This window comes from Lissotriton vulgaris, unplaced genomic scaffold, assembly GCF_964263255.1.
Source record: "Lissotriton vulgaris unplaced genomic scaffold, aLisVul1.2 SCAFFOLD_5614, whole genome shotgun sequence".
NCBI lineage: Eukaryota > Metazoa > Chordata > Amphibia > Caudata > Salamandridae > Lissotriton > Lissotriton vulgaris.
This window is the reverse complement of record NW_028243085.1, coordinates 46,701-59,670: the sequence shown is the minus strand read 5'-3', so window position 1 is coordinate 59,670 and position 12,970 is coordinate 46,701. Positions and strand designations below refer to the sequence as shown.

General features: G+C 48.9%; 1 protein-coding gene across 1 annotated transcript in view; it reads right to left on the bottom strand.

The window, feature by feature from the left end:
• Positions 1-12,970, bottom strand: part of LOC147668706 (lymphoid-specific helicase-like) — a gene marked incomplete at its 3' end in the record, with an annotated part of 82,801 nt that overhangs the window by 57,486 nt on the left and 12,345 nt on the right. Inside the window, exon 2 of the mRNA XM_086948493.1 lies at positions 808-914. Within this exon, the coding sequence (XP_086804619.1) occupies positions 808-914 (107 nt within the window). The remainder of the gene's footprint in view (positions 1-807; positions 915-12,970) is intronic.

Sequence of the window (12,970 nt, the reverse complement as noted above, 5' to 3'; positions counted from 1 at the left end):
GATTTTGTTTTGAGATACATGTAGGTTTTGGTTTTTTTTTTTTATAGGTCTTGTAGACGGCTGCACTGTCAAATCCGGTCTAAAAAGAGGGCGAGAAATGCAGTTTCGAAATCCAAAGCAATTGTTTTTTCGCTGCAGAAAGTTTATTATAGGTTTTAGTCAAATCAAAATCCAAGTGAAACCTAATCAATTAGTGCAGAGGAAAGCATAGCAGGCAGGTTACAGTTCCCAGATGAAGCACAAGTAAGGGTACCAACAAAATGAAAAAGGTCAGCACCCATTCACTGGTGGTAATACTTAGTGAAGTTGTTACAGGCTCTACCACACTTGGTGTTCTCAAGTGAGACTTCACAATTTCAGTCCTACCGGTTTCCTTAATAAAAGTTAAAAAAATAATTAATGCTACAAAGCAGCAATTTTAAGCTAGTTCGTAAGAGTGGTATGTGGTGGAGGATTGGTGCATGGGAGCAGAACGGACACTTGCAATGGTTTTTATTAGGTGACTAACAATAGGCAATCAGCCCTTATGGCAGAAATTTAGCACCTATAGACTATGTAAAAAGGAGTTTACTGTTCTATGCTACATAATTATAAAACCTCAACAGCTCCCCATTTAATCCTCATAAGAAGCTGAAAGATAGTGATGGGGTTATCTGCAAGCAACTGCTTCACAAGTATTGACAGATCTTAAAGTTGCACTCGTAAGATGCAAAACCGGAAAGATTTTGAAAATACTGGGTTATATTTTCAAATCATAACCCACATTCAGCAACCCCAATAAACGGCCATTCCAGTCAGGAACCTTACCTTTTCCAACATTACCCTCTCTTCTTCCTCTGCAGCCTTCTCCAATTGTTCCTCCTCCGCCACCATGGAAGGGGTTATAAGAACTTCGTCCAACTGTGCATCCATTTCTTCAGATGTTTGTGAAAGACCAATGGTTGGAAAAGTCTGCATTACTTTTAAAGTATTCACTCAAATTTATTCTTCTAGCCATTATAATAAGGACATATCAAGCATTATTGGTACATACATTAGAAACTGGTCAAAACGCACGTCAAAAACATGTTTTAAGAGAAACAAATATTAAAAACTGAAAATCATCAAGTTAAAGGGTTTACCCCTTCATCACTTTAAATCTGAAGTCAAAAGAATCTCTCACCTTCAGCAAGGCAAAGTATTAAAATAATAAAACACAAACTCTCTGCAGTTTATATTCGATACTCTAATGATGAATTTTAAAAGCATCAGTTCCACCAAATGTTTCTGAACAGCTATGACATGTAAAACCGACTGTTTCCAATAAAGAAGCAAAAAGTATATTAAAAAGGCTTTCCCAGACTACATACACCCTTTCATATCCGAAATGTGTTCACATATTAAAATCACTGGGCATTGAAAAGCGTCACTTACTGCAGCTCTTAAAGGTTCGATAGGAGCAGTCACTAGGTCCAAGCTAGAGCAGCTTTCACTGATTCGCTAGACTTAAGTAATTTAAAGGTTTTTTTTTTTTTGGTTTTTTTTAAACATGCATAAGCTGAACAGTCTCCGTTGAAACAAGCAGTGAATTACAGGTCTCGAGTTAGACTCCATCATTGAGAAAGTTGGCAAAATAAGTAGCATTAAGCTGGGGGTAATGGTTCTACTGTTTTTAGGTTCCACCTGGTGCTTGTGAAATCTCTTGTATTTAATATATCTTAAAAGGGGGTTCAATCAGTTACCAAGGCTGAATTACTTTGTTCATTTACTTGTGTGGAACTCTTTTTTTGTCAACTTCCCCTGCATGCATTTACGAAACTTCTAAGGCTGTTCACACTGTTTAAGCCCCATTCAAAGTTAAGATAAGATCTTCTCCCACGAAAAAAAGGCAGACAGCTTCTAACAATTTGCTGGAATGCTTGCTTTTTATCATTACTTAGTTGTGTAAAGTAAATGCTTTGGCCTTGGAACTTCGAGACATTTCCTATTCATGCCCCAGTGCCATTCTTAGCATGCTTTATCGGATGTTTTCAACTTAATCTAATTGGTCATTATGATCAAATTCCAAATGTAATAAACCTTGCATGTTAACCCCTTTACCACTGCCGGAATTTCCCCACGGTGCGGGAAAATCCTGCGCAGATCGACGGCTCCAGGACGCCCGACGCACATGCCCACCGTGACGTCGGACGGCCCAGTGGGCCTGTGCAGGTAAGGGGTTAAAATCAAGTTAACATAAAAGAGCTTTGCTATAGTGGACTACTAAACAGGCAGTCACAAGTGCAGTTAACTTGTAGACAACAGGGTCATGATTTGAATGATGCACCAGAAGCAGTAGCACCGGGCCCAAAAGTTGCCAGAACTCTAAACATCTAATATTGCTATATTTTACAACTAAACTGGCAGTCACAAGGGAAGTTATCTAGCAGGCTCTAGGGTCATGATTTTAATAGTGCTGCAGGTGCCTTGGCATCTGGACCAAAAGCTCCAGGCACGCCACTAAACACAGATTATTGCTATATTTTACAACTAAACAGGCAGACACCGTGGAAATCTGAAATACTTTGTTAGCATAAGCTGAAGCCATCTTGTTTGTGGCATCCATTTTGTTAGCTATGTAATTCTTCTGTCTTTACTGTTGCTTGCCCTTCTATTCTGCTCGAGTCACCAGCTTTAGTTAACTCCTTCTGTACTGGGCCAAAGCAATGTATATGCTGAGCAAAGGCCTGTAGCTGCTGAAATGCACCTGGTTAAAGATGCAACTGTCGACTATTTCTGGCTGCTGTAAGCAGTTCTGTTCCCCCTCCCAGTTTGCCGACTAAGTGATCTCCCATCTGTCCTTGTTTGTCAGTAACTATTTCTGCGTATGCCTGTACCTTCTACTTGTAACTACATGCTTACTCTGCAACAAACTCTGTATATAAGCACCATGGTCTGTGTATTCAATGTACTACCTCCTGGAACACTTGAGGGTGTTGTATGGGCATGGTCCCACTCATGAGCGATTAATAAACTTGTTCTTTGAATTCCAGCTTCAGTGCCAATCTCCATTTTGTTGGTCAATGGACCCATGGACAAGATGAGGGTGATCCCTGCACCAGTGTGCTCATTAAAAGGCACATTTCCACAACACAAGTGCAGTTACCTTGCAGACAACTGGCATGATTTGAATGGTGCATCGGGTGCAGGTGCACCAGGCCCAAAAATCGGGTGCAGGTGCACCAGGCCCAAAAGTTGTCAGAACTCCTCTAAACACATAATATTGCGATATTTCACTACTATACAGGCAGACAATTGCGGTTATCCTTCAGTTAAAGGGGGCTCGATTTGAATGGAGCAACGACACTGGTGGCAAAAGGTCTAGGGACCCCACTAAACGCAGAATATTGCTAGATTTAACTACTAAATGTGCAGTCACAAGTGTAGTGACCTTATAGGCAACTAGGGTCATGATTTCAAAAGGTGCAGTGACACCAGACCCAAAAGTTGCCATAACTCCTCTAAACCTATAATATTGCAATTACATAAATTAACGTTATTTCCTGGTTTCATTTTTTAAAATGTTGCTACTACTTATCTGCACTATACCACTAGTAGCACAACATATTGCCTTCTTGTAGACAAGTCATAACACGTTAATAGACTTTCTGTAACTTATATTGTACAAATACAAGCAAGCTACAGCTTACAAAAAAAAGCTTATTACTAATCAGATAGGCTAAATCTAATACATTTACAAATACTTGTCAGGAACTTGCTGAGCAGCTGTGAACAATAAAAGGCAGGGCACTCACTGTGCCTCTCCTGTCCCTCTCCGGGACAATAGACTACTTTTGCGCAGAACGTTGCAGATGTCTGCGCTCTCGCAGGACAGCTGAGAAAGGAGCAAGGGGGCCCAACGTAAAAGCCCAGAGGTGCCGGTGCATGGTCCCAGTGGGGGCTCCCAGTGCATATGGGTAGTGCCTGAGCGAGCCCGCCATGGAGGGCTGCTCCCCCCCATGGCCATATCTATTTTCAAGGGCTCTCTAATCACTGAGGTCCCATTGTTGCAACTGCCCACTGACACTGTGCCTGGGCTGCTCTAAGCCCTCCGAACCCCCACGGAAGCCCTTGAAAATAGATATGGCCATGGGGGGGAGCAGCCCTCCATGGCGGGCTCGCTCAGGCACTACCCATATGCACTGGGAGCCCCCACTGGGACCATGCACCGGCACCTCTGGGCTTTTACGTTGGAGCAGCCTGCTTCCAAGCAGGCCGCTCAGGATCTGAGCTTCACAAGGAGAGCCATCACTTACCGGCTCTCTGGTTCCCGGGGGCAGGCTCGACTCGGAAGGTGGCATCACTTCACCCGGGCCCACTCCTGGGACCAGTGACTCGCATTCGCCAGGCCAGCACTCCGGGGCTTCCCTTCCCCCACTGGATCCCTGCGATGCTCTCCCTTTTCACTCAGGGCTGCCAGCAGCTCAAGGGAGCCCCGCTGATGGCCTGAGACGACAACTTCTCTGGGGCACTGGTCCAGGGCGGGGTGGGCTCTGCCTGGATGCTCTCACTCTGCCCTTCACCAGCTGCATGCGCAGGACTTCGAAAAACCGAAAGTTCCGCCCGTCGTCAGCACTACGTTGCCTGACTTCCAGTTTTGCGCGCGGGCTGCGGCGGTGAATATTTCCCAGCAGTAGAACACAGGGTGGGCAACTGCGTTTTAAGAGTAATATAACGAGGACCATGAGGGGTAGGCTCCCTCCCAATTTAAAGTACAAAGAGGGGTGGGCACCCGCAATTCAAAATAATTAATAAGCGGCCATGTGGGTTGGGCACCCACGATAAAAATATGGGTGGACACCAGTGACCAAAGCGTAACGGGGGGGGGGGGGTATTCCCTCACCCAGGGCTGCAGCTCAGTGCTGCGTGGCCCCCAGGCAATCCTCCTCTGGGGGAAAGTAAATCAAAGCGCCCTTCAGGTTTAGGAGCCATAGCTCCACAGCCAAAAAGTCCAGGAGAGTCTCCGGGGCGGAGCTGGGCCTAGGGGCCAGCACACAGGGCCCTCCAGCAGGGAGGTAGCCCCCATGGCGGTCCCTCCCGGGCCCCAGCAGCAGCAAGACCCCCTCCGTCAGGATCAGGAACAGAACAGGAACAGGCAAGGTCCAGGGAAGGGGTTCAGGGGCAGAGCTGGGCCCAGGGGCCAGCACAGAGGGACCTCCAGCAGGGAGGCAGCCCCCATGGTGGTCCCTCCTGGGACCCAGCAGCAGCAAGCACCCCCCTAAAGTCAAGTGAACTGAACATTTTCATGGGGACACACCCCCTAGATTTATATTAGCAGATCCCTTTGTGTAAAGGTGCAGGGCATGGGGGGAGCCAGATGGTTATGGGGCGCTTTGGAGCACTTTGTTTTTTGCTCAGCTTCCCTCTCCTTTGTCAGGTAGGGGCTTAGGGGTTAGATGCACCACAGGGGGCGGAGCCAGCATTGTGGAGGACCCAGGTGCAACTCCTCCCTCCCATCTACATGCAGATCTCCCTATTCACCACTGGGCAGACTCCCCATATCTCCTGGAGCCACTCACACGTCTCAGCTCCTGTCAATCACAAGCAACTCACATCAGGCAGGCACACAGTACACAGAAATGCCAACTTCTAAAAGTGGTATTTCTCCACCAGTCACCATAAATCTGCGCACACCATTGCACAGCATTTATCCTCACGAGTTCATACAAACTAAACTAGCCCCTGCACTCCTCTCATACCAGGAATTACCATGGACACACATATCCCCCATGCATTCCTATGGGAGGGCAGGCCAATCTCACCACACGCCCTCAGTGAGCACACGCACTTTACTCTGGGCCACAGTACTAAAGTGCACAGAGGCCAAAAATCACTACCACTATGTCAGAGCTTAAGGCAAAAAGTTCAGAGGTGAACCTGCCAAAAGGGCCAAGTCCAACGCCAAACAAGACCTCAAGCTCTGGCAATCTCTCTCAATCCCCTTGGCAGGGGGCACTCTTTAAAATGACGATTCTCCCCCGTTTTCTACACATTTTAGAGAACATCACCTTTCACCTTCCGGGTAGTTGGTTCAGAGACTTTGGGTAATTACCAGGTTCCTGTGGGGAGGTGGGAGACAAATTATAGCCTTGGCCCGATACTGGATTCCTACCTTTGATGGGGGTATGGGAATGACGAATCTTCACCTCTACTATCTGACCACCAGACTTACGGTCGTTCATGACTGTTCACTGGCGGCTGGTCTGAGCCGGCTTATCGGACCGAAAGCCACACGATGAACTTGCTGCAAATCCAAGCCTATTCATATAGGGCCCTCATCCCCCAGACGATTCCACCCATCACTAGTGCTGTTCTGGTAGCCTGGCGTTCCACCCTGTGTAACGCAGGGCAGGACAAGAGACTCACCCAACACACCTTTTTGGCACGGCACATGGCTGAGTGAAACATCGTCCCTCAAGGGCTTTCGGCAGTGGGACCGGATCGGGATCTCGTTGCTTGGAGATGTCTGGGTGGGCAATCATGTTAGGGCCTTCTTGGATCTGCAAACAGTCACTCCCTCCACCCCACCCAATTTTACAGGTATCTGCAGCTCCGGCATGCCCTCACTACACATATTCCATCAGGCACTTTGCTTCCTGAGTTCAGCCTGCTAGAGGCTCAGGTTATGATGGGAGACTTGGGCAGAGGGAGTGTGTCCCGGATTTACTGCTCCCTTGTTAATAACAGCCCTGTCCCCCTGGACTCACTGCGCACCCGCTGGGAGGTTTGGGTGGGTCCCCTGGAGGAGGCAGACTGGAGAAATGCCCTTATGGCCCCCAAAACTCTGACAATTTCCTCAAAGCTAAGCCTCATCAAACTCTATTATCTCCACATGGCCTGTACAAGGCAGGGAATCAAGAGGAGGAGCCAAGATGGCGGCGGAGACGGACGTGTAGACGCCCGGCTCCCTGATCCTGTACTCCCGGCACTACTATCCTGAGCCTTATCCTTCACGGCGCTACCGTCGGAACACGGGGGAAGCGCGCTGCTGCCGGGGGGTGTTTTTCCCGGTTTCCCCACCTGCCTGCAAGACGGAGATATAGGCGTTCCGCCCGCCGTCCATTGTCTACCCGGAGACAGGACCCCTTGCTTTTGTGTGCCGCCTGAGCGGCTGGAGGACTCGCGGCTGACCGACGAGTGGGGACGCTGGCACCCTCTGCCGCTCTGCGGTCTGTGGCTGCGCACGCACTGGATTTCTCCCTTGGGACGGAGAACTGACTGACTGAGGGTCCGCTCCGCTGCCCTTTCACTGTGCAGAGCCGAGGTGAGCCGCGCTGGGGGTTTCTTCATTGTCGGCAAGGAACTGACCGTTTCCTTTGCTGAGCCTACACGAGGTGGATTGTATCACTTGTCACGGTGTAGTGTGGTGCCCGGACCGGGTCGTGAGTTTGGCCCCCCCCCCATTGTCTATTGTGCGACTTGCCTACGCCGCCGGTGCTCCCCTACCCGTCTGGAAAATGGCGGCCGTCCCCCCTGTGCCAGTGGTGGATTTCATCTCGGCTCCTGACTGGGTTGCCCCGCATGGCCTCGGAAGGCATGTGGATCGCTGGGGCGCGCTGCGGACTGTGAATGCCTTGAGTCAGCCGCCTGTGCCCACCGCCATCACCATCCTTGAAGCGATTGTTGGTTTACGGGCGGAATGGCTGGACTGCTCCCGCGCTCTCGGCGCGAAGCTGGATGTAGCCGCTCTTGGTTTGCAGAGTATAACGTCGACCGGCTCCCCTTGCTGCACCGACCGCTCCCCCCTTGCAGTGCCATTGCCACAGTGTTACCGTCTACTTGCGAACTGGAACAGCTTCCTGACAGCGACTATTCTGCTGGGTTATCGTCAGTCCGTGCCTCCGCTGCTACAATGTTTCCTACCCTGCCCCAGCCTTCATTCTTGGATACTAAGTCGCTGTCCTTGCTTGTGGATCCTCTGGCTCTGTTGCTACTCACCTTGACTGTATATCGCAAGTGGGGTGAGATCTTATTTAACTGGCTTATTCACTGCTGGGCGGCATTGGGAGCAGTACTCTTCTACATCGTTATCTTTACATCTGGCTGGTGGCGTCCATTTTGTGTTAGGGGACCTTCTTCATGCCGAGGGCGGCCATCTTACCCCTTTGTTCTATATGGGGAGGCCCTGTCTCCGGAGCCACGTACAGGGGGACACCTGAAATCGGGCCAGGGCTAGGAAAGCTTGTTTTTCTTGTTATTGGACGCCCTCCTAGACCCTTTCAAACGCTTCGACCGGGGCTGCAGTGGTCTCCCCCGCTGCTCTTGCTTGATTGACTGGCTGGGACCCGGACTGGAACACTTGCTGCCACATTGGTGTAGATACATTTGTGTGCTCCCCTACTCTCGTCTGCGATTGCTATTACGTGACATGTTTGTTTTCATTACGGGCTTCACCTGATGCATCAGATTTTTGGTTCTTCACACGATGTGGATGTAATTGGTGGCTGGGAACCCGGGGACGACTGAGGGTGGTACTAAATTTGTTCTGATCAGCTGAGAGGGACTCGGGTTGGGACGTAGACTGGATGTCTGTAGGGGCTCTGCTTAGGAGTCCCACCTCTTTCGTGATAGGGTCGGTTGTAATGCTCTGATGTAGTAAATGTGGTGTAGAACTTGAGCGGGTGGTGGCGAACGGGAATTAGTCCATATGGCCCTCCTCCGGGGTTCGTTATTTTATGGGAGTTTTAGAATAGAAATTCTTTTCTTGCTCCCTATATCTAAGGTGATCTTATATTTTTCTTTCTTCCTCTTACTCTCTATTCTATATTTCGGGTTTATGGGGCGACAGACGCGCTGCAGGGGGGGGATAGGCCGTAGCCTTCGCATGCGTGTAGGGTGGGGGTTGGGGGATGGGTTTTTCGTTTCTTTTTGTTCCTATGGTGCCTTGTTTTTTCTTCCCTTTATTTGTCTCTTTCCTTTTTCTCTCTTGGGTTCGTGTTGATGTTGCTGGCGGGCGGGTGGCGGTGGATCACTGTTAGGACCTTGGATCTGCCTTCTTGAGGCGTACACTTTGGCCGCCATGCCGCTGGGTGGGGTTTGTCATCTGAACAGATGGGTTGTGTGTGCTTCCATCATTACTACCATCTCACGTCTCCAGGTACCCTGGTCTTTCTACGATTATGTTTCTTTATTGTAACGGAATAGTTGGACATCGATGCTTGCTATGAAAACCTTTAAAATTAACCTTCATCACTCCTGAGGCGCGGTAGCACGCTACCCCCAGTGTAACTGCTAAATGTTTACCCATTGATATTGATACGCTACTGCGTCGCCGTATTGTATGCTTTTGTGCTCAACAGTTTTGTGGCCGGCCTGAGGGTTGTAGGCCACTATTTGTATTTCTTTGATGCACCAATAAAGGTTTTCAAAAATAAAAAAATAAAAAAAAAAGGCAGGGAATCAAGCATCTCCAGACTGCACACGCTGTGGCGACACTCTAGCCGATTTCTATCACATGGTTTGGTACTGCCCTGGCTTCATTTTTGTCGGGAGTGGAGTCTGAGCTTACACAGACTCTGGGGTGGCAGATCCCTCACAATCCCATACGCCTTCTGCTGGGGGTTTCGATGGGCTGGACGACTCTAGACCCGACAAACACTTCCAGGGTACAGCAGTGGCCAAGCGTGACATTGCGGTGGTCTGGGCTCAGGCCAAAACCTCCTACCGTGCGAAAGTGGCAACGAGGGGTGGATTGTTTTGCGGGTCAGGACGAACCCATCTTTGAGGCCAGGGGATGTCCCGAGACATTTCATAAGATAAGGGGCAAATGGTTGAATCTACTGTCTTAAATATGTGCCTGTTCTTTCTCCTATGCTGTTTCCTTGCCTTTCTACCACCGGGACAGACTTTGAAGATGTATATTGTGGCTGGAACTTCGGTTATTTGCTAAAGATGGACTTTGACTCTGTGCCTAATGGGAACAGTCCAGCCCGAACTGCCAGGCCAGGTCCTCCCTGAACTGGAAACAAGCATCCTAGACCGGTTTCAGGCTTTTAGCCCCCAGCCAGGATAGCTTGACACCAGTGTTTGGTGGTGTGGTTGAAGGAGACGTGGAGGCTTGTGGAGAAGAAGGGGGTCCAGAGTGTGTCCAGCGGCATGGGTGGGTGTCGTCACAAGCTGATTGAGTCAGAGGTTGTCGATCAGGGCGGTGGAGTTGGCGTGGTTGTTCGAGGTGGAAGTTCAGGTCCCCGAGGAGAATGTAGTCCGTGGAGGCAAGGGCGTGGGTGCCGACAAGGTCGGTGATGGTGTCGCTGAACTGTGGTCGTGGTCCGGGAGGTCTGTAGATGAGTGTTCCTCTGAGGGTGGTGTTGAGGTCGGTGTGGATCTGGAAGTGCATGTGCTCGGCAGTGGGGAGGGTGCCGTCGGTGTTGGTCGAGATTCTGATGGTCTGTCTGTGGAGGATGGCGATTTCCCCTCCCACTCCGTTGGTGCGGTCTCTGCGGGAGATCTTGTAGCCCTGTGGGATGGCTATGGCGATGTCTGGTGCTGAGGTGGCGTTCAGCCTGGTCTCCGTCAGAAGGAGACGTCGGGCAGTGGCGTCTAGGAGGTCCCAGAGCTCAATGGAGTGTTTGCGGGCAGAGCGGGTGTTGAGGAGGATGCAGCGGAGGTGGTTGGGTTCTCTGGTAGGTGGTTTGGCGGGCTGGATGCTTGTGAATCTGCAGTTCCGGCAGGCGAAGGGCCCTTGGGTGCGCTTCGGGGTGGCCCGGTAGCAGGGGCTGTCTCGTCCGGTGTTGAGTGCGTGGAAGGTGCTGGAGTTGTAGTGCAGTCTGGCGTTGCGGGGGCGCGGGCTCCAGGGGTTCTGGTGCTGGGCGTGGTCCATGCGCAGACGGGCTTGCCTTTCCCGCGGCCTCCATGAGAGGCAAAGTGGGAGGGAGGAGCAACTGGGAGCGGGGAGGGCAGGGGAAACAGAAGAAAAAAGGGGGCAGGGCCGCGGGGAGGGCACAGAGGGCAAGGGCGCAAAAGGAGCGCCTCAAAAAACAAATACAAAAAATACAACACACAGCAGAGAAAAGGATGGCAGAACAGAGGGGGAAAAAAAAAATAGCACAGATAGCAGTTACCAGGGGTGAACCCTCAGTGGCGTCGAATGAAGTCTTGGAAAAGTTCTGCAGCTGAAGACGCACCAAAACAGAGTCTCATATCAAAACACAGCGACATGCAGAAAAGGTTGCAATATACCTGCAATATTCTTAGCGTTCCAATTAATGACAACCTTTATTTAAAACAAGGCGAGAGAAGAACTTTGCACCATTTAATTGCTTTATGTCAGCAATGTGTGGACCTGGAAGTCGTGCTCATTAAAGTGCTTGTTTGCCTAGCGCATATCTACGCCTTTCGAGCACCACGATTGTGGGAAAAACCCATGGCGTTGGATCAGTTGAACGCTCAATAATGTCATGTTTAGGTAACTATTTAGGTTCTTTTTCATCAGTTTCTTGTAAATGAAAAGCAACTAGCCTACTTCTCCGAGCAACATAACGGGCAGTCATTAACATGCTACTTTACTTTCATAGCCTTAAGCTTTCCAAAACCTTGAAACAAAGGAAATTGGCTTACTATTTGGTGAGCATTCACACTGAAATTGACAAAATCAGTCCAATTTCAGCAGCGGTACTGAAACTAAGCGGACAGGTACTTGCCGCTGTACCTTAAAGCACATAGATGGGTATTTGCACCTTTGTTTTCTTGTGTTTCAATATCGCTACAAAAGATCCTTGACTTTTTATGGGCCACGATGTAGCCCAGGTATACACTTTGGTTTACAATGGCTTAAGTTGAGGCAATGAAGATCATTCATTGAATTTCTCTGCACCACTGTCAATAATAAAAAGGTATTGAGCAATCATTTATTTTCAATGAAATTTTCAGACAAGGATGTATGACTTTGGTGCTCTGGCATGTCGACTTTTCTTTTGAAAGAAATGTTTCTTCACATGCAGCCAGTTCGACATGCGCACATTTCTTTGAGGTAAACAGACATGGCACCACAGTCTTCCTCACTTTCACCTGATATGGAGGCGGACGTACTGCTCGACAAGGATTTAGATGACAATACACTGTTCACTGTCAATTTGCCTCAACTGATGTCACCACTGGGCCTTGTGAGGGTACGTCAGACGGTCTCTGGAATGTTCAGGTGGCCATTTTGTCTTCACGCTGTGATGCACTTTTTCCTTTGCTTTACAGTCGCAAAATGGTTCTCTTTCCCACAGCCTTTACATATATTGTTCAAATGGCGAGACAGCTGCCTTGTGTGGAAAACAAAATCCACATCTAAAACATTCCTCTTTATGGAGTAGACATCACTGTGGCTCTTTCAGTCTTTAGCTTACTATTTATACTCCTGTCGATTCACTCTGGGCACCTCCAGCCTCCATAGCAGCAGCTTGTCTTTCGCACTCCTCACCTCTGGCAGCCATCAACACTCACCCCAAACTAAGAGTTTCGCTCAGCTTTTGACATCTGAATGAATCGGACAAGCATCCATCAATAACTAACTTGCATATCTTCCTCATCATTAAATTCACTGGACTTGCAGCGTTTGACAAGCGTATCAGTGTTCTCCACAAAATCAATGGGTTTACCAACTTTTTGGAATTCTTAACTGAAAATGTATCTTTCGTAATAATCATTTGGCACTGTATTAAACTTGATTAAGCCCTTCTTTAATCTGACAATATGTAATTTGGTCAGTTTGCAGCATTTTCCTAATTACTTTTTTTTGTCAGTTTGCGGCTTATTACTTTTCACCAGCAAAGTTTGAGATATTTGAAAATCCTTTTATCAGTTTAAGTGAATCAATGAATTCATCAAATGCCTATCCACCCAGGCAATCTATCGCAAATATTGAGCTTTTTGGTGGTATCAAAAGGATGTGGTTGTTTCAAGAAGGCAGCAGCATAATTACTAGGCCGACCTTATGGGTGGAGCTCTCAGCTCCCATCGGCTGTCC